This window comes from Nerophis lumbriciformis, linkage group LG17 (genome assembly GCF_033978685.3).
Source record: "Nerophis lumbriciformis linkage group LG17, RoL_Nlum_v2.1, whole genome shotgun sequence".
NCBI lineage: Eukaryota > Metazoa > Chordata > Actinopteri > Syngnathiformes > Syngnathidae > Nerophis > Nerophis lumbriciformis.
Genome location: NC_084564.2, coordinates 23,162,686 through 23,190,397, shown reverse-complemented (window position 1 = coordinate 23,190,397; position 27,712 = coordinate 23,162,686). Strand labels below are relative to the sequence as shown.

Here is a 27,712-nt window from a genome sequence, read left to right as displayed (position 1 = left end):
CGAATGTGCTTGTTCTATTTTTAAACAAAGAAAACAATTTGAAGTTGTCTTTATTTTTAAGTTATCGTGCCGTAATTTTACTTGTCCGGTCCACTTGGGAGTAGATTTTTCTTCATGTAGCCCCCGATCTAAAATGAGTTTGACATCCCTGGATTAGACCATTACGCAAACGACACAATCCTGCCCTCAAACCACCAGAACTGTCAAAGTTAGCGCAAAGGAGGAGAAGCAAACGACCGTAGCAGAGAAACAAATTATTAAAAATATGTTCTATCCGGCAAGTCAGCCCTACACGAGCTGCAGCAAGCGTCACATTTATCCATAAAAAAGATTGAGAAGCTGCAGATGTGTTTCGGTTTGTTCTGTATAATGCTAAATCAACAAACTGGACGGTCGAGCATTACCTTTGGCAAACAGACATACGTATTGCCTGCTCTACAGTCCATCACTCAAATACATCCGTGTGGAAAAATAAACAGCAATTTATATTGTTACATGTTGGAGAAGCAGCCTATAGGAATCACCCACAAAAGTCTGCTCTCAAAGGTAATATGCTATTGTAGTGCTTTTCAAACACTACTTCCTAACCAAATGTTTGTTTTTCTTTTTTGGGGGGAGGGTCACACACAGATTGATTTCTAATTAATTTCAATGGGCGGGGCAGAGGGGTGATTTAAGTTACGAGCTCAGGTACTGTACCATTCTATAGGGCAGCACTGAAAAGAGAAATAAGATGTTATAAGAATAAGTCATTAATGCTAAAATGCTTAAACAATGAGCTTATATTATTTAAAAAATAATAATAATCTTATTCATCACATTATGTGAATCATAACTTAACTATTCATTCATGAGAACTTTATTTATTATTAATTTATGTATTTCATATTATTTATTTATTAACTTAATCATTTGTTTATTTATTTACAGACAGAGTACAGAAAATGCTATGAAACGAATAGGGGTAGGATTAAATGGGATCTGCTTCTACCTACTCCTTTTCCGACATGCTGTAATGTGAAACTGGAAATATGTGATGTACAAACCCCAAAACCAGTGAAGTTGGCACGTTGTGTAAATCGTAAATAAAAACAGAATACAATGATTTGCAAATCCTTTTCAACCTATATTCAATTGAATAGACTGCAAAGACAAGATACTTAACGTTCAAACTGGTAAACTTTGTTATTTTTTGCAAATATTAACTCATTTGGAATTTAATGCCTGCAACATGTTTCAAAAAAGCTGGCACATGTGGCAAAAAAGACTGAGAAAGTTGAGGAATGCTCATCAAACACTTATTTGGAACATCCCACAGGTGTACAGGCTATTTGGGAACAGGTGGGTGCCATGATTGGGTATAAAAGCAGCTTCCATGAAATGCTCAGTCATTCACAAACAAGGATGGGGCGAGCACCACTTTGTAATTGTACTATGTTGGAAATAAACTATTACCACCACCACCAAAAGAGAATCATTGTTCTCCATTAATTTCTTATTTGTCAAATAAACAATACATTATTGAAATATAAATATTTTTTTAAATGCAGTGAGTGTCCAGGTCCATGGATCATGGGGGAAACACTTGACTTTTCATGAAGCTGTAGCTGATCCTCAGTAATGATCTGTATGTGTGGTGCTGGTGTTTTTTCCTTGCATCTAAAGTATTTTGACTCTTTTCTTACTAAATACTATGCAACATGCTGCCAAACGCAACATTACTCATGGCTTTGAGTCAATGAGGACTATTTGAGTAATGGGGGTTTTCCCCTATACACATCTTCTAATTCACCCTGCTAGCACACCAACACAACAACTGCAGGCCTGACATGACAAATTACTCGTGCACTGCAATCAAACGTTTCTTTTCTTTCCGACATCTGTTTGCAATCGGGCAAACTTATTCACGTCGGTCACAAAGCTGCATCTGGCGTCCGCATACTTCCTCGCCGCCTTCCTCATCTGGCAGCTCTCGGGCGCGCCCGCGTGCACGCGAATGAGGGAACATAACAGGTTTCGGGAATTATTAATAACCAGATTGTGCACAACATGACATGATACAAATCAATCTTTCAGAGAGCAAATACAGACTTTAAGCGTGTCAAAAATTGGTAAAAAAAAAATTGAGCGCACAATGTGGTTGAGTTGAGTCTTTATTGCCTCATGAGTGAGCAACAGAAGCATTATTGCTTCCTACCTGCCAACTAGTGGTTTGGTTTGTAGTCATTGCTTTTACATTTGATTTGCACTACAGATCACAATTGTTTTATTTTTCTATTTATCCTATTCTATCCCAACTATTGTCTGCCTACGTTCTTGTGGTACACACTGGGGTAAATCTTGGTCCCCGGGTACTAAACGTGCTGTTATGACTATAAAGTTCCTTGAATCCTTTAAATACATATTTCCCAATTTGGTCTTGGGCAAATTAAAACGTGCAGTTCTGTGTGGTGAATACTACACTTTTGTAACCTGCCTGTTCCAGCCCCTGCTTTGGAACAGGCATTGTCGACAATAAAAGGGTAATACTAAATACTAGAGATGTCCGATAATGGCTCTTTTGCCGATATTCCGATATTGTCCAACTCTTAATTACCGATTCCGATATCAACCGATACCGATATATACAGTCGTGGAATTAACACATTATTATGCCTAATTTTGTTGTGATGCCCCGCTGGATGCATTAAACAATGTAACAAGGTTTTCCAAAATAAATCAACTCAAGTTACGGAAAAAAATGCCAACATGGCACTGCCATATTTATTATTGAAGTCACAAAGTGCATTATTTTTTTTAACATGCCTCAAAACAGCAGCTTGAAATTTGGGACATGCTCTCCCTGAGAGAGCATGAGGAGGTTGAGGTGGGCGGGAGAATCTCTACTACCTTATTTTTATATAAGGCGGTAAGAGGCTAAATGCCTCACTCGTGTTGTTGCATGGTAAAAAAATCGATATTTGGCCCGCGGACCATTGGCACATTTTCACTTTGGCCCCTTGAGGCAAAATGTTTGGGCACCCCTGGTCTATTAATCTACTTGTTAATTATCTGTTAATAGCTATAATGTGGTTCCAGCTACACCTCCTAAACTTTATAAAGCACGTATTTCTTGATGTTGTTTAAAGCTAGCTTCGCGGTTAGCTTAGCTATAGGAATGTTGCGCTCGGTGTGTGACATGTTTAGATTCCTCCTCCAGAGATGAGGGTGATTAAGATACAAAGAAAGGCAGTTTATATGTCATAAAGGAGGTGATCATTATTAGCTTAGGGTGAGGGTCTGCAACCTGTGGCTCCCTGGAGCTTTTTCAAAAATGTATGAAAATAGAAAAAGATAGGGTTTCTGTAGGAGGACAAACATGACACAAACCTCCTTAATTGTTAGAAATCCCACTGTTTATATTAAACATGATTCTCTGATGAGAGTATTTGGCGACCGCCGTTTTGTTCTACTAATTTTGGCGGACGTTGAACTCACCGTCATTTGTGTATGTATGTATAACTTTCTTCAACGATGCCTAAGAAAGACATATTTTATGCCACTCTTTCTTTGTGTCATTTTGTCCACCACACTTTTTATGCTGTGCGTGAATGCACAAAGTTGAACTTTGTTGATGTTATTGACTTGTGTGGAGTGCTAATCAGGCATATTTGGTCAGGGCATGACTGTAAGCTAATCTATGCTAACATGCTATTTAGGCTAGCTGTATGTACATATTGCATCATTAAGCCTAACTTGCCGGTATATTTGAGCTCATTTAATTTCCTATGTCCTCTGTGTACTTAATTTATTTTTTTGCATGTCTCATGACATATTATTTGTATGTAATATTGGCTGCATTTCTGATAGTTGTTTGTGGGGCGTTATATAGACCACAGCAAACATTAACCAGCTTGCATAGATTGTTATAATCCATTAGAAGACAGCCTGCCATTTTCTTTAACTTGGACACACACATCTATACCTTTGGCCATTCTAAGCCAGTAATTTAGAGGAGTTATCTCGCCTTCTCAGAAGTTTTACAAATATTTACAATGTTGTAAAAATGTGTAGAACAAATATTACCTTTCAACATTTCTGTCAACGAAGATTTGTGTTAGCCTGCGACACATTTTGATAGTAGGCTAATAGTAGGCTAATATAGCTCATTAAACACTTACATCATGTGTTGACTTCATTATATCATTTATAGAAGGCTTTTAATTTTTTGCAGCTCCAGACAGATTTTTTTTTTGTATTTTTGGTCCAATATGGCTCTTTCAACATTTTGGGTTGCCGACCTTTGTCTTAGGGGAGCGGCTACACACCGTGTATGGAGAGCCTTGTCAGCCAGAGAGGATTGCCGTTTGCGATTGGCATTAAAAGGCGTTATAAAAGGGGTTGTGTTTGATCAGTCCATGTCTTTGGAGGGTCACTGTCGTCAACTGACCAAAAACTGTTTTTATCATCTCAGAAATATTTATAAAGTGAGAAATTTGTTGTCAAAATTGGATCTCGAAATGATCATTCACGCGTTCATTTCGTTCCGCATTGACTATTGCAATTGTCTTTTCAACAAGTCAACGCTAAAGAGACTTCAGACTGTACAAAATGCGGCTGCCAGACTTTTGACCGGTGCACCCAGAACACCCCAGATCACCCCCGTTTTCTCCAGTCTTCATTGGCTTCCAGTTAAATTCCGCATTGACTCTAAGATTTGAGTCCTGACATTCCGTGCGTTGCATGGTGGGCCCCCTCTTTACATCACTGACTTGCTATGCCCCTACTCTTCAGGGCAGGGTCTTCTAAAGATCCCAAAAACCTGTTTTAAAACCCGTGGAGACCTGGCATTCCAGGCTGTAGCTCCCAGACTTTTGAACAATTTGCACCAGTCCCTCCGTGATCTTGACTGTGTTGAAACTTTTAAGAAACATTTGAAAACTTCTCTTTTTAGTAAAGCTTTTAGTTAATGCACCTTTTAACTATCCTTTTTAATCCACTTTGTATCCTTTTTATGATGTTGCCCCTGTTGTTTTAAATGTAATCGTTGTTTTACTTCACCTATGTTTTGTACAGTGCTTTGTGATTTAATCTGTGAAAAGCGCTTTATAAATAAAATTGATTTACTTACTATTGACCACAATAGTGATCACATACATTGTTACGAAAATCGGCCAATACTGATCGGTGGCCGATTGGTTGGCACACACCTCACATTTATTAGGAAAAAAGAATGAAGGATATGGCGATCAGAAATATCTTTGTTTATCTCAACCAAATATGCATTGAGACTATAAAATGTGTTTTTTTTGATTACTTGAATAATCTAACAAATAATCGATAAATTGCTAAAACATTTTATAGCTGCAGCCCTACAGTATTATGAACGCTGAGCAAACCGCACAGAGTATCTTTTTTTTTTTTACATGTTACATGAGCACCAAACCACACACGTCTCGAGAACAGCAACAACATGACAGAGTGATATAGGAACTAGCGACACATGTATCAGAAACCACTTTTTTTTTTTTTTTAAAAAAGTCCCTCTGACAAATGTGTTAAGCAACACTTGCTTTGCTATGTCATGTGGTCAGCACACAACAACAAACATGCCGCGACACGCAAACACACACTGAGGAGAAGAAGAAGAAGAACTTACAGTAAGTGGCAGCGAGCAGACCGCAAAAATAACAGTGATGAGCGCCAGCAGCACCAGGTGGTCCATCTCCTCCTCGCCGGGTCCGAACCAGGCCAGGCTCAGCTTCCTCCTCCTGCCGGCGGAGCCCACAGAGCCTCGCCGCATCACCTGGCTGCGGTGCATACGGCAGAGGCTCACGATCACCGAGCCGTTGCATACGAACACGGCTAGGATGAGCAGCGCCATGAGGGACGAGTACGACAGCGAGAAGGCCTGCACCCGCTCGGCGTTGGCGTCCCCCGTGGCGTCCATATCGATGAAGCACCAGGTGCCCGGGCAGTACTGCCTGAACTTGCCGATGCCACCAAGCGGCAGCAGGCAGAAGGCTAAGGAGAAGAGGTAAATAATGACCAGCGTGACCTTGGCGAAGCTGCGGCGGATGTGCACCGAGTAAAAGTACGGGTGGCTAATAGCCAGGCAGCGCTCCACGGCCATTGCGCACAGGATGAGGGTGGGTGCCAGGCCGAAGAAGCTCATGGCACAACCGAACAGCTGACACAGGCCCCCGCCGCCCAGGCCGATGAGGGACACGTTGCGGGCGTAGCAGATGAACACGGGCGGGCTGAGGAGACACGTGCCCAGCAGGTCGGTGAGGGCCAGTCCCGTCACCAGGATGGAGAAGACAGACGACCTGGAGCGGTGTTCCTTACGGTGCACGCCCAGGATGAAGAGGGCCAGAAGGTTGCCCACCACGCCGGCCAAGAACATGATGATGCTCGTCGCCGGCTTGCTGTCGCCCTTCACCGTCGTGTCGTTGCATGTGATGTTGGGGCAGAGCCCGTCGGAAACCATGTTTGTGTTCATGTGTCAATCACTGGCGATAATCTTGGCGACTCCCAGGCGACGAAAGAGGGAAGAGGGACGCTCTCGGTTTCATTTAGAGGGCAGGGGGCAGGGGTGACCTGGGATACCACACCGAACCAGATTGTCTTCACCAGAACATTCTGTGGAGGAAACAAAAATGCTTCACCAATACGTGCTTCCATCTTCTACACAAACAGTTGAACTGTAAAAATCAACAATTGTGCATCACTGCTCTGTATTACATCTAAAATGTGCACAAGAAAAAGGAAAACCAGTGCCATTTGGTGGCAAACAAAAGTGCTAACAAGATCCCTTACCTCGCCATGGTGGTGCTCATGGATGGAGAACTCCAGAAGTCCACATGTCAACCACGCTGAGACGAAACTTAAGAGTTTAAAAGCAGCGCTCGCCAACACACTGGTGAGGTTTCACTGCAGCTCTCCCACCCTCCTTTTCTCACCACGGCCCTCCTCCTTTTTCTGCACCCGCCTCCTGAAAGACCACACCCACTTTTTTGAAACCACAACCTGCATAGAAAAGAAAAAAGGAATCATGTGAGCTGTCCTGTCATACAGACCCACTCAAATATTCATACTCTTGTTTTAAATCCATAACTATATTAGTTTAACAGATCTAAACCTTGTCAAATGATATACGTGTTAATCACACATATTGTCTATTTAAAACATAATCCAGCACATATGACAACATGCCTGACAAGTTTTAGATCAGACTGAATAAAATAAAAATATACTAATTAAAGGCACTCATAAAAAAACTGATGAAAAATACAAATAGTAATAAGGAAATCATTTAAAAAAAAAAAGTTTTACAACGGATGGGTATTTTTCACATTTAAACTTATACGGTACCAATTACTGGTACCTGGGAATTGATACAGGTACTCAACGGTATCAATTTTCAGTACTTCTTTGTCTGTTCATGTGTTCATAAATATTAACTGAGAACTAATAAAATATATTTTTTTATTTATTTAACATTCAACAGTTAGCCGATTATGATTAACTGTGCTGTCCAGTTGTTATCTTACATGTCTCCATATCATTTGCAGGCATTATATAGTAGAATTTGTATGCAATTGCAATTCCAAGATTAGATGGCAGTAGTGTATCGACGTTATGTTGCTTAGTCTTTGCCATTAAGCTGAATCTCGTCTTTTGTTGCACCCCTTGCAACGTGTTTGTACTGGAAATATTGTACTTATTACACACCAGATGTTTGATTTTAATGTGCATCTTAGTCATAGTTTTCATCCCCAAATTTGGATGTGTTGCAATCGCCATGTAAGATTGGTAGTGCTAATCAGTAGCATGTCTTTGGCAAATCCAATACTAATTAGCTTGTGCATTATGAAAAGTGGCGCCTTAGGCCCAGTCCCAATACACCCCCTCACTCACTACCACTAGCCCTCACCAACTACACCCTCAAAATGAAGCAAAAAGGAGTAGAGCTTTGAAATCTTCCCCAAGAATTGGGACACCACTTGCTACGCCACTGTTGGGGCACATAAGCGACTACATAGTTATGTTTGCACATACGTCGCACCTAGAGTTGAACAGACACCAATATTTTGGTACCAAAATGTATATTGTTACGTACTTCAATACTTATTGATACTTTAAAAAAAAAAAAAAAGGACAACAAAAAAATACCACTATTGGCTTCATTTTAACAGAACATTTATGATCAAACTTATGCTTAAACAAATGTTTCTTATTGAACCCAAAGAACAATATTAAAATTAAAATTAAAATGCGTATATGGTGTTTTCCTATTGCACTCAAATAAGGGTTTACAATTATTTTTACATATTAGATAAAGCCTGCCATAATCTAAAAATAGGTTAGAATAGAATAAAAAGCTTTATTGACATTGTATTAAATGCTTCCTGATTTATGGTTGCCAATTTTGACCTGTGCTTTAAGACAAACACAATAATCACACAACACTGAAATTTTTGAATGAAAGAAACAGCTGTTCTAAATGTGTCCACTGGATGTCACAATAGCAATTCTTTGTATCTTTGGAGATGATGCTACATATGTACAAAATAAACCACATGTTAGTACATCAGTCGAGGAAAATTATCCAACTACATAAATAACATCCTGTAATTTTTCTTGATAGGTTGAAATTTAACACCAATGAGTTGATTGATGAACATTATCACATAATTTATTCAGAAAATAAAGATAGATTAACCGCAACATGTAAGTGTAAAAAAACCAACAACATTATGATTTGTACAATTTCATAATGTGCTTGTTCTATTTTTAAACAACGGAAATAATGTGAAATTGAATTGTCGCAATAGCAATTCTTTGTATCTTTGTAGATTATGCTACATACTTACCGTATTTTTCGGACTATAAGTCGCAGTTTTTTTCATAGTTTGGCTGGGGGTGCGACTTATACTCAGGAGCGACTTAGTTGTGAAATTATTAACACATTACCGTAAAATATCAAATAATATTATTTAGCTCAATCACGTAAGAGACTAGACGTATAATATTTCATGGGATTTAGCGATTAGGAGTGACAGATTGTTTGGTAAACGTATAGCATGTTCTATATGTTATAGTTATTTGAATGACTCTTACCATAATATGTTACGTTAACATACCAGGCACGTTCTCAGTTGGTTATTTATGCGTCAAATAACGTACACTTATTCAGCCTGTTGTTCACTATTCTTTATTTATTTTAAATTGCCTTTCAAATGTCTATTCTTGGTGTTGGATTTTATCAAATAAATTTCCCCAAAAAATGCAACTTATACTCCAGTGCGACTTATATATGTTTTTTTTCTTCTTTATTATGCATTTTCGGCAGGTGCGACTTATACTCTGGTGCGACTTATACGGTATGTAAAAAATAATAATAAACCACATGATATTAGTGCACCAGTTGAGGAAAATGAGCAAAATCCATAAATAACATCCTGTAATTTTATATTATTTTTTTATCTTAATAGATTGAAAATCAACACCAATAAGTTGACTGATGAACATTATCACATAATTTATTCAGAAAGTATAAATAACGACAAATAAAAATAGAATAAGTGAAGTGAATCATATTTATATAGTGCTTTTCTCTAATGACTCAAAGCGCTTTTACATAGTGAAACCCAATATCTAAGTTACATTTAAACCAGTGTGGGTGGCACAGGGAGCAGGTGGATAAAGGGTCTTGCCCAAGGACACAACGGCAGTGACTAGGATGGCAGAAGCGGGGATCGAACCTGGAACCCTCAAGTTGCTGGCACGGCCACTCTACCAACCGAGCTATACCGCCCCAATACTATAAACCGCAACATGTAAGTGTAAAAAAACAACAACAACAACGTTAAGATTTGTACATTTTCAGAATGTGGTTGTTGTATGTTCAAACAAAGAAAACAATCTGAAGTTCTCTTTATTTTTAAGTTTGTAGTTTTTGTAGGATTGTAGTAAACTGGAGGCGTGTCTTAATGAAATTAAACAATGGTTGTCCGCTAACTTTTTGCAACTCAACGCTAAGAAAACGGAAATGCTGATTATCGGTCCTGCTAGACACCGACACCTATTTATTAATACCACCTTAACATTTGACAACCAAACAATTACACAAGGCGACTCTGTAAAGAATCTGGGTATTATCTTTGACCCAACTCTCTCGTTTTGAGTCACACATCAAGAGTGTTACTAAAACGGCCTTCTTTCATCTCCGTAATATCGCTAAAATGTGTTCCATTTTGTCCACTAGCGACGCTGAGATCATTATTCATGCGTTCGTTACGTCTCGTCTCGACTACTGTAACGTATTATTTTCGGGTCTCCCTATGTCTAGCATTAAAAGACTACAGTTGGTACAAAATGCGGCTGCTAGACTTTTAACAAGAACAAAAAAGTGTGATCATATTACGCCTATACTGGCTCACCTGCACTGGCTTCCTGTGCACTTAAGATGTGACTTTAAGGTTTTACTACTTACGTATAAAGTACTACACGGTCTAGCTCCATCCTATCTTGCCGATTGTATTGTACCATATGTCCCGGCAAGAAATCTGCGTTCAAAGAAAGCTTATTAGTGATTCCCAGAGCCAAAAAAAAGTCTGCGGGCTACAGAGCGTTTTCTATTCGGGCTCCAGTACTAATGACTGATGAACATTATCACATAATTTATTCAGGAAGTATAAATAACAACAAATAAACATAGAATACTATTAACCGCAACATGTAAGTGTAAAAAACAACAACAACAACGTTATGATTTGTACATTTTCAGAATGTGGTTGTTCTATGTTCAAACAAAGAAAACAATCTGAAGTTCTCTTTATTTTTAAGTTATCGTGCGGTGATTTTACCAGTCCAGCCCACTTGGTAGTAGATTTTTCTAAAATGAGTTTGACACCCCTGATCTAAAAGGTGAACATATGCTCCTACAAAATGTTGAATATTTTTTTACACACTAACAAATACTACAGGAACATGTGTACATCCTAAATAAAAGAGATACAAGTCCAAAGTAAGCAGCATTTAACTGGGTTGTCATTATGATGATCCGGTTACCCTGTGAAGCCTGTCCATGCATGTGCTTCTTATTGTTTGCTTTAAACCACAAGCAAATAGAAAGCAGAGGAGCACACATCAAAAAACGAATATAAATTATTGGAAGTAATTCTATTCTGCCTCGTTTCCTGTTGCCAGTGTTTCTGTTTCTATAATTGACCAAAAACACGATTAGAACACGACGGTGCCAATGTTTGGTTAATGGGATCATGTTGCTTCCTAAATTACAGCCACTCAAGGAAAGTCTGCATATGGCGGTGGGTGGCAAACACAGGTCGGATTTTTTCCCCCAGCACAAAATAAGACAGCAGGGTGCAAATATGGAGATGTCTGCACCCAAACCCAAAATGTCACATGTCCAGATGCTATAGCTAGACAATGTCTTATTACTGTTGAATTGCAATGAGCGCTGATAACATTTTTAATCAGATAATTTTTTCATTTTGATTAATAATGATTGATCGCAGTGTATGACACACATTCCCAAAATGTCTGCAATGCTACAGTTACCAGGGATCTGTAACCCGGGGTTCTAGAGCCACATGTGTCTTGTCTGCCGCTTGCTTTTTTTTTTACCCCGAATGGACAAAAGTTTGCATTTTTAAAAGAGATCTATAATTTCCGACAGCCTGTGGGACCTTGAATGTGCAAAGTCTGAGTCCTGAAGTGCAAGGAAGGCAGGTAAAAGAGACTGGAAGCCTGTGTGTTCAGTTTAGCTTCTCGAGGGTGCAACCCCTTGGGGTACACTAACCATGTATACTTGCCACAAAAAAAAAAAAAGAGAAAAAAAAATGGCTTCATTCCACATGGACAGATTGCTTTTCCTATAAAATAAAAAATACAAAGATGAAAACTTTTAAAAGTGTATAAGCTGTGTTACGTTTTTGCGGCTCCCATGCTATTTTTCTTTAGTGGAAGAGGCACAAAAATGTCTTTTTTGATAGTAACGGTTGCATACCCCAGAGCTAGAAGGTCCTGTATTGCAGTTAGTGCTGTCAAGTGCTAATTTTTTTTCCATCAGGTAATTTTGCATGTTGATGAATCGCAGTATTTTGGGAAAAAAATTAAAAATACGACACCTTGAGATGCTACAGCCAGACAATGTCTTATTACTGATGTGTTGCAATTAGTGCTGTCAAATGTTATTTTTATTTTTTTAAATCAGATACATTTTGCATTTTGATTAATCGGAATATATTACTTGCAAATTTTTAAAACTTACTTTGAAGAATACACAAATGCAATTTTATTGTCACATTGGAAAATGTTTTACATGTTTTACTTGCATGCACACCAAGCTCCGTCTGGTTGTATTTTGAAGTGAAATTTGACAGGGAGCGCACCAGTCAGTCTTCTCACTCATTTTTGCACTGACACATGTATTGACCAAACAAATTGTCTGCATTTTGCATTAAGCAGACACTAAAGAGGATGCGGTTAATAATTAATGAGTTCTCAGGTAGTGTACTTAGCAATCTCTTGGCCTGAATGGAGGATTGAAAAGACAGATTACTATCATACAATGAGGTCAGTAAATATGGCATGATAAAGAAGCAGCCGCGTAGTAGGAAGAGACGGCACTGACATGTCAAATAAATGCATTTTGGCAGGATGTGGGACGATATCTTGATACGTTCCCTTCGTGGGGAATGTTATATAACATTGAGAAAATATTTCTGCTGGTCTGTTTTCCCACGACTGAATTTTTTTTTTCTTGACCCATACTGCAAAGAGCAGTTTGTAGGAATGATAAAGCATCATTTTGTTTATACACATGTTTTCTTTGTTTACTGCAACAACAAAAAATAGTACTTTCCATTTTCATTGGAAGTTCTTATAATAACACACCGAAAAACGCTGCTTCTTTCCAATTAAAAGCAGGGTTTCTTGTGAAATTAAATCCCAAATCAAAATAACTTTTTGGGTAATATTAGTATTTTGCATGATTAGGTGACCACAACCAGACCATCTTGAGTGAAACATGGATGAACACAAAAGTATTTTGAGTTTAGGAAAAGGACCATCGCAACCATGTTATTGCAGTAATTAAGGGTCTAAACAGTTTGTATCACCGTGGAAACATCCATCTGTAGCTCATTTGCATCATCCTATTACTGTAGTAACTCTATAGTTTAGCTTATGTCATAGCCAATAATTCCCGTAAACTATCATCTATGACGGTATCAGTCGTTTGTGGTGTGCTAGTGGATATTGTTTTGGTCTGCACAAGGGCCTCTTTTACGCAAATGGAAAACTATTTGAAGTTTTTTTTCCCTCCCTGTAAGAAACGGTACACGATATACACAAGAAGGGACCAGACTATCAGTAACTGTTGAGACACAGACAAGGTGTAAGATGTACTTCTAACTTTTTGGACAAGTTGAATTGTGCAAACGTAAAACCTGCAATGTACTTCAACGCTGCTCAACTCTGTTAATAAGCAAGTCTGAAGTAAACTAAACCATCACCATCACCCTAGTTACCTTGGTTATGGCCTGATGTGCTTTAAATTCCAGCGGGTGGCTTTGGAGAATACTTTTCACTTTTGGATGTTTTGATCTATTCCACTTTTGGAAGCGAGTTTCATGTCCAGATGGACATGAAACCAATGGTTGACTCTGGTGTTGCAAATGACTCGGTGAACTCAAATCACACCCACGGACAATCCAAGCAGGTATTTACCCTACAAATGAGAGACAAACGATACAAATGTAATTAGCCAGCTAACAGTGCATATTTAATTTGCTGACATGCAAACCAAAATGAAATCTGAGCAGTCTTTTTGTGCTAAACAAAAAAAAAAAGCCTACACGCATTTTTTAAATTAGAACACAATCTGCCAAAGAAAATAATTTGTTTCCTTTTGTTACGTATAAGACTTGTTTACAGCTTGAGCCTTGAGGGCTTCAGTGTGCTTTGTTTTAATGCTTTTCAGATTGACTCTTTAAAAGATTAGAACAGTCAATAATACAGTAGTTCATCCATAGTACAAGACAAAGGCAGTGACATGCAGTCAGGGGAGGCAGGGGAGGCGGGGCCTCACGTGCCATCATGGAAAGAAAAAAAATGTAAAAAGAAAAATTAATTAAATTGTTATATGTATCCAGTGATTATACTATAAAGTTATTTTCCATTTAACTTCACCAGTTTTACATTATTTTTATTCAAAATCGCTGAATTTTCACATTTGCCGTTCAAATACTGAGAAGAGACTTGCGGTGAGTTAGCAGCCAGTTGAGCCTCACCATGGATTGCGCAATGAGTCGGCTAACTGCTGGCCTGCTGTGCATTGAGACCGTATTGCTATATGAATTATATTATACATTTACATAGTTTAGTTAGCTGAGGTATATAATGTACAGTGTATTTAGTCAACAACTGTATGTGTGTAACGTATTTCTTGTGCTGAGCAATCATAAAACGGCTGCGAAGACGCACTGGGTGAGGCTCACAGTAATCCCGCCTCATGGTGGTAGAGGGCGCTAGTGATCCCAGGGATCATTCTTGCGACTACTCGGCTGCAGAATAAGTGACAGCAAGCTACAGTTAGCAGCGATTGTTTATTTTTTCCTCTCGCCTGGACTTTTAACATGGAGGATTACATGTCTAAAATAAAACAGTTTTCTAAACTGGACTTTCAATCAATGCAGGAGGTTAATAATTAAAGGAAGATCTCCATCGAGACAGAGAGACTTTTAAAACTGAAGAAAGGAAGACTTCTATAAACAAGTTGTCGATGCTTTTGTTCAGAAGGAGCGGCGCATGGACTTCATTTAAAAGTAAAGGTAAGACCATAATAACGTTTTTTTTATTAAATGTGCTTTTTTGTGTGCTAGAGTTTGTATGTGTAAAGTTAAAGTTAAGTTAAAGTACCAATGATTGTCACACACACCCATCCCCTTGATCACCCCCTGGGAGGTGAGGGGAGCAGTGAGCAGCAGCGGCGCCGCGCCGGGGATTAATTTTTGGTGATTTAACCCCCAATTCCACCCCTTGATGCTGAGTGCCAAGCAGGGAAGAATACTGGTATGAGCTTTTAAACATAACCCGTTAACTGCTGCCAATCAAATGGTGAATAAGATACTCTTTAGGGTTTATATGTTTGTAAATCTGACTGTGATGAAGTCAGTGCCTCACCAGCCATGAACCTCACCGCACGTCACTGGACAAAGGAGAGTTCACTTTTCACATCTATTGTATTATGTCTTCTCAAGGAGCAATACTATTGACAAGGGATGCCCAAAGTGGGGCCCGCAAGCCAAATTTGGCCCGCTGTGTAATTTTATTTGGCCTGCCAAAGGGTGGCTACCAGATTTAATAGTTACTCATACTGACATCTTTTAAGATGAACAATCATTGATAGCATGTCCGTAAGGCTACACTGTAAAAATGTAAAAAAAAAAAAAACATTTTACTGTAAAAATCGGGCAGCTCAGTCGCTAGAAATTTACCCTAAAATCATCACCAGTACCATTTTTAATAATGCTCTGTAAAAACAGGGAATGTGGATTTAAAAGTCAAAATGTAGCAGCTCAGTCGGTAAAGTTAAAAAGTTAAAGTATCACTGATTGGAAAATTTTGTGATAAAAATAACAGTGGTACTGTTTTTCAATTTATAGTAATGTAGTGCGATAAAAATGGCCTTAGGTTTTACGGTAAAAAACTGGCAGCTCAGTCACCAGAATGTTTATGTAAAAACAAGAACAGTTGTACAGATTTTCAATTTACAGTAATTTGGTGTAAATGTAATGGTAGAATTATGGTGACTGAGCTGCCAGTTTGTTTCTATCGTAAAAGCTACAGTTTTTTTAATTTACAGGCTAAGTAGTTGCGTTTGAATTTGAGACAGTAAAGTTGTGTCTTTTCGACCCTCTATGGAAAATAATCTTGGTCGCCATGCTTCGCCCACATCCTATAATGAAAACCTTAAAACGTTAAGAAATTTAGCATCATCCATATGACTAATCTGTCTCAAAATTTGGAAGCGATTAGATGAAATATCTTGGAGGAACTGGTTACAGAACAATACCTGGAAATTGTGAAAATCTGCCAAATGTACATAAAAGATGCAGAGTTGCATGTTAACTATATTAGGCACACAACTTATATTTATATGTGGCGGTGTGAGGATACACTTCTTACTGGTGGTGCTGTTGCATGGTAAAAATTGCTGTATGGCCCGCGCACCATTGGCACATTTTCACTTAGGCCCTTGTAGGCAAAATGTTTGGGCACCCTTGTTATTGACAATGGCGCAAAAAGTGGTATGCATTATGGGCCCTATTCTCCTATGTTCTAAAAGGGGACATATTTTGCAAAATCAACTTTTCTTACCTATTGCTATGTGTGTTTGTGTATTTGGGATCCCCATAAATCCCAAAATCAAATCAAATCAAATCAACTTTATTTATAGAGCACATTTAAAATTTACCACAGGGGTAGCCAAAGTGCTGTACAATGAGCAGGTTAAAAGATAAAACGAGTACCGAGCAAACACAACACAACACAAACAGAACACGAAAATTTGAAATCCAACCATGGAGGCATGGCGGAGATATTTATAAAACAATCTTGCTTCATACTTTCTCCAAATGAACCGTTTGGAGTTTGCCCAATTTGTGACATTTTTCTCAAGTGTGATGTCAGCGGCTACAATCGGGCGGAAGGCGGGGTACACCCTGGACAAGTCGCCACCTCATCGCAGGGCCAACACAGATAGACAGACAACATTCACACTCACATTCATACACTAGGGCCAATTTAGTGTTGCCAATCAACCTATCCCCAGGTGCATGTCTTTGGAAGTGGGAGGAAGCCGGAGTACCCGGAGGGAACCCACGCAGTCACGGGGAGAACATGCAAACTCCACACAGAAAGATCCCGAGCCCGGGATTGAACCCAAGACTACTCAGGACCTTCGTATTGTGAGGCAGATGCACTAACCCCTCTTCCACCGTGTACCCCGCCTTCCGCCCGATTGTAGCTGAGATAGGCTCCAGCGCCCCCCGCGACCCTAAATAGGGAATAAGCGGTAGAAAATGGATGGATGGATGATGTCAGCGGATATATGCATGTGTGGTAAGTTTTACCCGAAGTGCTTTGTGCGAATTCGCCATTGTAGTCTGACAATGTAATCAATAGGTTCCTTCTTTTTCTCTATTCTCTTCTTGTGGGTCAGACTGGCTCGTACATGCACATGCATCCTTCGCTGTTGCCATTTCTAATAAAAAGTAGTGTATAGTTCTAACTTATATCTGTCAGTAGACTGCATGTGGAAGCACTAAAAACTACAATATGGCTGACGGGGAGACGATGCTGTCGAAGTTGAGGCACTTAAAAGGGAACTGCACTTTTATGGAATTTTGCCTATCGTTCACAATCATTATGAAATACATGACTATGGATGGATTTTTGTTTTTGAATGCATTCTAACTCGTAAATAAAAGTCAGCTTACTGCGGAGCCAATAGGTCTTCTTCTATTTTGCCCATAAAACCCAATTAAAAAACATCCAAAAACCACCAACATTTACAATTTGTGATTTGTATATTAACCAAGTATTAGTAATATTGTTATTATAACGCTAACGCAGACAACTGTTCTATAGCGTGATTACTGTGTGCTGATGTTTACATTATTGAGTGGTCTGCTGCTTCCTCGCTTCCCTGCTCCTTGGAAGTTTATTGTATGTTGATCATAAATCATGCCACTTACCTGGACAGAAGAAGGCTGAATATGTATTCCAACAAGTTGATGCACTTTGACATCCAATTTAGACCCAAGAATGGCGAAAACAACACGAAAAAAAAAATACTTGGCCACCAGCAGACCTTGTACAGTAAGTGATATTATGTATGTTGTCTCATGAAGTCTGCAGTGAGTAATTATCAGTGATGAAGAAAAAAAAGTTAATTTTGTGATGCGTTTTTTAAATGAATATGCCTTGCATGCTTAAAATGATCAAAATACGTCAATATTAAATGTTATTATGAATGTGCTGGTTAATACATTACATTTATACTTACAGTGTGTATATAAAACCTTAATGGAGCTGTTTGGATGTTTTTAAGGGCGTTTTATAGGCAGAATAGAGCAGCTCCCATAGGCTCCATTGTAAGAGGACTTTTGATCAAATTTATTTATGATCTAGAATGAATTAAAAAAAATACATTCGTCGTAATGTCTTTCATAATGATTGTGGAGGATAGACTAAATTCCCCCAAAAGTGCAGTTCCCCTTTAAATAAGACCACCCACAAAATGCCACTTCCTAAAAAAGCGGTCAGAAAGCGGCTTGAAAGTGGTCTGTAAAACATAATCAATGCAAAATGTTTACCAAAGAACCACCATTGCATTTTATGTAGACCACAAGGAAGTGTTTTAAATGTTGAAAAAAATATTAAAATATGACCCCTTTAAGTCTATCATTGCGTCTTTGCACGCCTTCATCTGAGATGCGCTGTCAGTTTGGCTGTTGATGTGTTCAAAATTTTAGCAGATTTGCTTCATTATCAACAGATATGCATCACAATATAAGTTTTGTTTAATACATTTTTAACAGCCTTGCATTACACAAGTGTCTTTACATGGTGCTCATTTCAATGTTTTTCACTGTTCTGTTTTGTTTGCAGTCTATTGCAGGTCCTAGATGCTTCTAAATGTTATGTATGACAACACTAATGTTATGGATGGTTAGTATGTATATATATAATCATCTCCTTTATGTTTTTCAACATAGTTTTGTTCTTGTTGGATTGATCTTGTATTCAGTGTATGTTCACGAGTTCAACATAGTTTTGTTCTTGTTGGATTGATCTTGTATTCAGTGTATGTTCACGAGTTCACTGATTTCTGAAATTACATTGCTCCATTGTCCTAAAAGAAGACTAAAAATATATTCAACTACTAAAAATACTGATCTCATTCCTAAAAACATTGATGTAAACTAATTATCTATCCGCCCTGGTACCACTTCACAATTTTCTTTCTTTGTGAGTTTGCGTCGCTGTGATATGCATTCAACAATTGTTGGTGATACATTACTGATGGATGTGATAGTTGAAATTCATTGAACTGCTTTGACCGAACATTACACATTACATGGTGCTTTTTTCTAAGTCCGTGTTTAAACTCATACAACTTTTTTACTGTGCAGGTAATTGTCCGTGATTGGATTTATCATTAATTGGACACACGGATGCTGATGATTCCGGAACTGCTTCAAGTTCATCGCTATGTGCTCACCTGCAGGTTCATCCAGGATCCCTTGGATCTCTTATTTAATTCAATCAGAGCGTCGGGTAGGGTTGATGATATTTTAACTATAATAAATTCTGGAAACAATTGTGTGTCCATGTCGTGGGTAGAATTCTGTATTGTCTCTGTTTTCCATGGAGAACAACAATCCAGCTGCATGCCAGTTTCAGGCCATTTCCCCCGTCTGATGGTTCGCTTTGGTGTCTCACAAAGTGAGACCGGGAGTGTGGCAGCCCAAAATAACAGTGTCCATTAGATGGGTCCTTTGCTAAAACTGCAGAAAAACACCCATCTCAATTTGCCAATCTTTTGGCCTTTGTTTATGACCACAATTAACTTTCCACTCCGGTTGCTGGTCTGGTGGAAAATGCTCTGGTCTAAATAGTGGGATATGTAGTCTGGCAGATACGACAGAAGCTGCACTGTGATGTGTGCTGTGTAGCGTAGTCATTTGACAAAAGCTACAACTTTCTAACCCTGAAAAAAATGTCAACCTAGTGATTCCATCACAAGGCACATGGAAAGTTTTATTCCATAATCATGTTTGTTTTTAAATCTTTGTATAAAAAAATGCCTACTTTGTGTTGGTGTCTTGCCAGATTTTGTAGTTTGTAGAAATACATTTCTTTTCCTGCTGTAGGAGCACGTAAATTCAGAGGAGGAACTACACTTCCAAGTTTAGATATCCGTTTCAAGCATAATACAAAATATTGATTGTTATGATTTCATTGTCAAAGATATTTTCAGAATTTCCATCGATCCATTTTATACCACTTGTCCTTTTTGGAGAAACGAGGGGGCTGGAGCCTATCCCAGCTGTAATATGTGGTATTTCTATCTAAATAAATGCTTCTGATATTCTGTACATATTTTTATGTACATATTGTACAAGTTAATGGTCTTCATGTTGCTGCATGGCAATGTTTTAACCTTCTCTATTAATTAATCAAATGTAATATTCAGACTGCTAATCATTTTGTAATTGAGTACTCAACCAGAACATGTTTATAAAATAATTTACACAATATTTCAGCCAGCCATAATTTTTTTTTTCTCCAAAAAGTATTTACATATGATTATGAAAGTGAAGCAAAATCTTTACATTAATATTACAAACTACAGTATGAGGAACAAAGCTGATTATGATAACTATTCCAAGTTAAATTGCAAAGCTAATGTATTCGTATACAGTACCGGTAGGCTTTTTACCTGGAGCAGATGTAAAGGAGTATGATGTCGCTGTTATCGTCACCAAATGTTAACCCCATTTCTTCCCCTGTGTTGTTGGCTGCAGCAGAGTCGCTAAAGGTGCCAAATGCAGGAGTTGCAGCCGTACATCTAACTTGGCTGCACTCTTCAGCATACTTGCCAACCCTCCCGAATTTTCCGGGAGCCTCCAGAATTTCAGTGCCTCTCCCGAAAATCTCCCGGGACAACCATTCTCCCGATTTCCAGCCGGACTTAAGGCACGCCCCCTCCAGGTCCGTGCGGACCTGAGTGAGGACAGCCTGTCGTCACGTCCGCTTTTCCTTCATATAAACAACGTGCCGGCCCAGTCACGTTATAACATCTACGGCTTTTGGCGAGTGCACAGCTGCACACACAACAAGGAGACGAAGAAGAGACAGTCATGGCGACGACGAGTGACAGAGAATAGAACGAGGATGGACAATCCAACCCTAAACTCACTCCTTTCCTGCAAATTAAATTTCACAGATGCTGCCTGTAATAGAGTGATCTAAGTTGTTTGTTGCCATCTCCTGGTGAATGTTGGGTATAGTGTTCTGTGGTTACTTTTTAGTTGGCCAACGGTTTACATTGTATTGCGCACCCTGACAGCAAGTGTGGGAGTCGGTTCTGAAGTATGAAGTAAAGAGACGTAACTTCATCACCTCGTCTGGTTATTGACTCCAACCCAGAATATTACACTGCCCATACCTATGCTCCTTCAAAGGCTGTGCTACTGGCTGCAAAGCATTGCACTTTCAAATACAACAATGAGTAGAGGAGTGTTATGTGTGTGTATATGTGTAAAAAAATGAACACTGAAATTCAAGTATTTCTTTTTATACAGTATATATATATATATATATATATATATATATATATATAAATACTTGAATTTCAGTCAATTGTAGCCATAAATATACTCCCCCTCTTTAACCCCGCCCCCGCCCACCCCAATCTCCCGAATTTGGAAGTCTCAAGGTTGGCAAGTATGCTCTTCAGCCATGGGGAAAATCCTGTGTTTAACCAGGTGCTTCCTCAGATTGGAAGTATTCCTGCCGCTCGCCTTGATTTGTATGTCACAAATACTGCAGAGAGCGTAATCAGCATCGGCATCGCATTTGGAAAAAACGATCTACACTTAAGAGTGTTTTCTATTTGGCGTGGTTGGTGGGTTTTTGTCATGAAACATTGATGGGTTGCAAGATTACCCAGAACATGTCCGCTTCAAAATCGCCTGTTTTCCTCTTAAGTGCTAGCAAGTACTCGCAAGTGCTAATTCAAAGAGACGTGACGTCACGCGCAACCGAGGCACCAAAACATGGCATCGCTGCATTCTACGTGTATCAGTGACCGGTAGCACCGGGTGATTTCGATCGGTGCCAAAAAAGTACCAGATCCGGTGCCCACCCCTGGTGACAAACCATGATCGTAATGCAAAGACATTTTTATTTTGTAAATGTAGTTGAACCGGATGCATAGCGTAGCGCTTTTATTTTAAAAGCCGGAAAAGTGTGTGATTGGTTTGAGAAGGTGTCTTGACATATTTTAATGTCGGATTGACTGTTTGCAATAAAAAAAGTCCTGCTGACCGTCTTTCATTTCTGTCAAACTTTTATGCCATTTAACATACTAAAGCAGTCACAGTAAGAATCTAAATGTTATGTTATCACTGCACCTTAACCGTAATCTGAACACGACAGTAAAGCACTACCCACCTGAACGACGTGCGCAGCAGGCGTTTGCTGAAGGAATGTTGTCTCTTCTCACAGCAAAAAAAAAAAAAAAGAGTCCTTTCTTGTCGGGAGAACAACTTGCTATGGCTTTAAACCTGATATTTCCATAATGAAGATGACTTTCCTTTGTCAATTTCTGCTTGCTGGTGGCTCACTTGTTACTCATGAACAAGTGAACTACAGCAAAGTTCCCCCCCTACGGCACTGCCCGAAGGTCAAAATGGATGTATTTGGGTTAATCGCCCGTTAAAAAAATTAGCACCTTTATTTACATTTATGGCTAACGCGTTAATAGCTTTGACAGCCCTATTTTTTTTTATCATATTTAAAATACAAAAAAAAGACGTGTGTTCTTGTCTTTCATAATGATTGTGAACCATAGGCAAAAATGTTTTTAAAAGTGCAGCTCCCCTTTAAGAAACTTCTAAAACTATGTTTATACTGCAGACCGAAGTGGCCCAATTTAATAATTATTATTAAATCAGATTTTTTCCAGTTGATTGTTTACACCGCAAGTAAAATGCGATTTTTATTAGACTCCAGTATTAACGTGCATGGGACCAGACCCAGCTGGTAGCTTTTTTTTGATGAAGCAGCTCATTTCTACAGAAAACTGGATTCATGTATGAGGAAGTGGCTACTATAAGTGACAACGTGGACACTACAGATCAGCATGTTAGGTTGGTGCCGTGGCTGTTGTGTAGAGGAAGTAGGCAAATGATGGAGAACAATGCAGCAGGAGGAATAAGAGAATTGCAAAAAGAAAGTGATCGTGCCGCGCACACAAAAAACCTAGCTTGTCCAAATATGACGTAAAAGTCAGGTCGTATTTCTGTTTAGACTGCAGTCACATTTGAAAAGGTAAGATTCCAATAAGATTCAGACAACCTTCTGATGTGACCCAAATCTGATGCAAAAAGATCAGATCTGAAGCACTTTGGAGCTTTTAAATTTAAAAAAAATATACGATCTGTGTCACTTGAAGGCAAAAACAATCAGATTTGGTGTGCAGTGTGAACGCGTCCTTAGGCTTTAGCTACAGAATTCTTCTGCCTGTTTGATAGTGTCATTAATGCCTCATGTGGGGGACATGTGTATTACAACTCAGTTCCCCTGTGGCCCATTAACAATGGGAAAGAAACACAGTTCTGCTGGGATAGGCAAAAATGAAGTCTGAGAAATGGTGAGTCCACCTCAGTCTTGGAGGTGTGTTTGGGCTCGTTATGTTTCTCCGTCACAGTGCATGTTGGAATTAACCTTTGACTTCAATCAACCACAACTCTCCCAGGGCAGGGATCACTCATGCAGCCCCAGACCATGACACTATACTACCACCATGCTTGACTGGAGACAAGACAATTATTTTGCTATTCACCTGTGTCGCCAGTTATTGGTTGTGTGTCGAGTCATTTTCAGTGGACAGAAAATCTACACTGCGATGCAACAACCCGTGCACTGCCTACACTAAAATATATCCATTTCTATATTGTATATTATCCTGTAATAAAGATTCTTGATGAAATGCGAGGGAAGTACTTTTTAACACACATCAGGATAGTAAAACAGTCAGGCTACTAAGAGGGTTTTCTTTCATTATGATTTACTTAGTATTGTACTTCCGCAAAAACACTCAGCATAATAGAGAGCTATCTTGAAGTGGTTTTTAAGGGATGGGGTAGGAGTTCTCGTGAATCATAAATGTCAGTCATGTGGCGGACAGAAAAAAAAGCAGAAACAGTTTGTCCATATTTTAACAACAACAAATTGCTAAATTTGAGCTTGCCATGTGACCAAATGGCAAAAGCATGGTTTTATCAAATGCTGAATTTAAGGGTCTGAGACATCTTAAAAGGGACATGGAGAATTTTATTTTATTTTTTTAGCAAAAAAAGTTGAACCTGCAGCATATTACAGAGTAGCCATGTTGGATTTAAGATAAAAGAAGCACAAACACCCTAAAGGAGTCCTAAAATACTTACTGATCACCTTCACTCAGCCCATATTCAAACACAGGCTATTGTATTTTTTTAATTTCCAGCCAAATACATTGTATTGTACGAGTCACAGTAGTTTTGGTATGTACTGTGGTATTTTTATCATAAATCAGAATCAGAATCAGAATCAGCTTTATTGTCATTACGCAAGGTAACGAGATTGAGGCCATTCCATACAGTGCGATGTGTGCATGCTAGAAAAACAATGTGCAAATATATACAAATTTTAAAAATGTAGAAGTGCAATGAATATGGTGTGAAATGAATATATACATGAAAAAAACAAAATAAAAACAGGGTGGTTGGTGGAATGGGTTATTGCACCGAAGAGAAGGCAGTTATGAGGGACAATGGGGCAGTCCGTTCAGGATGGTTATGACCATGGGGAAGAAGCTGTTCTTTAGCCTGTTTGTTTTGGTTTTAATGCACCTGTAGCGCTTCCCAGAGGGCAGCAGGTGGAACAGGTCAGAGCCAGGGTGGGTGCTGTCTTTGATGATGGCACTGTCTCTGTTGAGGCAGCGGGAGGTGTAGATGTCCGTCAGAGAGGGGAGAGGGCGGCCGATGATCTTCTGAGCCGTCTTGACCACTCTTTGCAGCCTCTCCCTGTCTGCTGCAGTGCAGCTGCCGTACCATACCGTAATACAGTAGGTCAGCAGGCTCTCGATGGACGAGCGGTAGAAGGTCAGCAGCAGGTCAGGCTTCAGGTTGTACTTCCCGAGGACTCTAAGGAAGTGTAGCCGCTGCTGAGCCTTCTTGATGATTGATGTGGTGTTGACTGTCCAGGAGAAGTCATTAGAGATGTGGACTCCAAGGTACCTGAAGGTGTGGACCCTCTCTACACGCTCGCCGTTGATGTAGAGGGGGGCAGGGTCGGTGATGCTCCTCCTGAAGTCGACGATGATCTCTCTGGTCTTGCTGGTGTTGAGAGCGAGGTTGTTCTCCGAAGACCAGGCCGTCAGCTTCAGGACCTCCTCTCTGTAGGCAGCCTCGTCACCCCTGGAGATGAGCCCGACCACTGTGGTATCGTCGGCAAACTTGACGGTAAGGTTGTCACTGTTGGCCGGACTGCAGTCATGGGTGTAAAGGCAGTAGAGGAGGGGGCTCAGCACACAGCCCTGTGGGGAGCCGATGCTCAGCGTGCGGGAGGATGAGAGGTGCGGGCCAAGTCTCACATTCTGGGGTCGGTCCGTTAGGAAGTCCCTTATCCAGGCGTTTGTGAGAGGGGGGAGGCCAAGAGTGTCCAGTTTATTGCAGGGTCTGTCCGGGATTATTGTATTGAAGGCAGAGCTATAGTCCACAGAGAGCATCCGGACGTAGCTCTGCTGCTGCTCCAGGTGGTTCAGAGCAGAGTGGAGAGCAACAGTGATGGCGTCCTCTGTGGACCTGTTCGCCCGGTATGCGAACTGGTGGGGGTCGAAGTCTGGAGGGATATGGTCCTTGATGTGCTGGAGAACAAGTCGCTCGAAGCACTTCATGATTACCGGAGTGAGGGCCACTGGTCGGTAATCATTCAGGCTGGTGATGGGAGACTTCTTCGGCACCGGGATTATTGTAGATGACTTCAGGCAGGATGGGATGACTGCCTGAACCAGGGAGAGGTTGAAGATCCTGGTGAGGGGGGGAGCGAGCTGGTGGGCGCACGTCCTGAGCACCTTTCCAGGTACTCCGTCTGGTCCGGTAGCCTTCCTGGGGTTCACAGCCAGGAGCACTCGTCTGACACTGTGCTCCTGTACAGTGAGTGGAGTGGCGCCGGAGCCCGGTGGGGGTGGGGGCAGGGCTGGAGCAGATGAGTGTCGCTGGGGGGTTTCGAAACGGGCAAAGAAACAGTTAAGCTCCTCTGCCAGTGTCGCACTCTGATCCGCAGTTGTCATATTGCAGCCTCTGAAGTTCGTGATGTCATGAATGCCCCGCCACACCTCCCGTGAGTTTTTGCTGGACAGATGGGACTCTATGCACCTCCTGTGGTCCGCCTTTGCTTTTTTAATCCCTCTCTTCAGGTCGGCTCTAGCAACACTGTACAGTGCTCTGTCCCCTGACCTGAAGGCTGCGTCGCGGGCCCTGAGGAGTGTGCGGACCTGGCTGGTCATCCAGGGTTTCTTGTTGGGGTAAACCCGGATGGTTTTTTCCACAGTCACATTCCCGATGCAGAACTTTATGTAGTCCAGCACCGTTCCTGTGGCTGTCTCCAGCTCCTGTTGTTGGAAGAGGTCCCAGTCTGTGTGTTGGAAGCAGTCCTGAAGTTTGGGGAGTGCATCGTCAAACCAAATAAATAGAATTGGTTTACCTTTAAATGAACTTAAAAAAGGATTAATTCTTCCTTGTGCTGAATAATGGCGAGAGTGTGGTTGTTAGGCTTATGAGATGCAATGCAAGTGTAAGCCACTGTGATTGTCGTTAATGTTTTTATTATTGATGGCTGTGATAATAATAATAATAATAATAATACATATTGTTTCTGTTAGTGTAGGACATTTTGTTTTGTCGTTTTTTTAATCACTATTACTTTAGTTTTTATAGTATATATATATATATATATATATATATATATATATATATATATATATATATATATATATATACATACACACGCACACACACACACATATATATATATATACACACACAGTATTGCTTTGTGAAATTATATCCTAAGAATTGTAGATTGGGATATTTGCTCTATGCTTTTTTTTATTACATTGATTGCTATTCTGTGTGATTTTTGTAAATAAAACACATGAACATTAAAAAAATAAAAACTTTCATTTTCAGGGCTTTGTAAAATTGATGTTGTCTTCCTCTTCTGACAGGTGTGTTAAAAATTTGCAATTTGGAGCCAACAACATATGTATCTTTTTTTTAATTAGATTGATACATATTCTGTGTTATTTTTAGAAAATAAAATACATGAAAATTAACAAATATATTTTAAAAACTATTTTCTTTTAGGGGCTTTGTTAAATTGATATCGTTTTCCCCTTCTGCCGGGGGTGTTCGAAATGAACAATTTAGAGTCGACATATGCATTTTTTCTTGCATTAGTTTAGACAAACCAAACAGTCCAGTTGCGATCGATTGAATGCCCTGAGATGTGTTAGTTTAGGTTTTGAGAAGCAAAAAAAGTTCCCCATGTGCAGCAGGAATTATGAAACGACGCCACCTAGTGTTGAAGTTAATAAGCAACCATTAGTGTGAGGGTACTTTGACACGCTAGATTGACCCTAATAAGAATGTGAATAACATGTAAAATGTTTGTTATGTTGACACGACCGGCAAAGGATAATGGCAGTTGTCTGTGACCCCGCACGTCTTACTTACCTGCTGAGCATGCTCCTCTTCCCTAATTCGCTTCATTTATCTGCTTAACCACAGTGAATACAAATAGCACGTCCAATCACGTCTACTCACCTCAGAGGCCAACTCGTCTTATTGGCTCGCTGTCCCGTCCA

At 39.8% G+C, this 27,712-nt stretch overlaps 1 protein-coding gene across 1 annotated transcript in view; it reads right to left on the bottom strand.

Moving 5' to 3' along the window:
- ptgir (prostaglandin I2 receptor) overlaps window positions 1–6,885 on the bottom strand; it is a 70,448-nt gene extending 63,563 nt beyond the window's left edge. Inside the window, exons 1-2 of the mRNA XM_061972904.2 lie at window positions 6,799–6,885; window positions 5,639–6,621 (exon numbers count right to left, since the gene is read on the bottom strand). Of these exons, the coding sequence (XP_061828888.1) occupies window positions 5,639–6,481 (843 nt within the window). The 5' untranslated portion in view covers window positions 6,482–6,621; window positions 6,799–6,885. The remainder of the gene's footprint in view (window positions 1–5,638; window positions 6,622–6,798) is intronic.
- Between the last annotated feature and the right edge of the window lie 20,827 nt (window positions 6,886–27,712).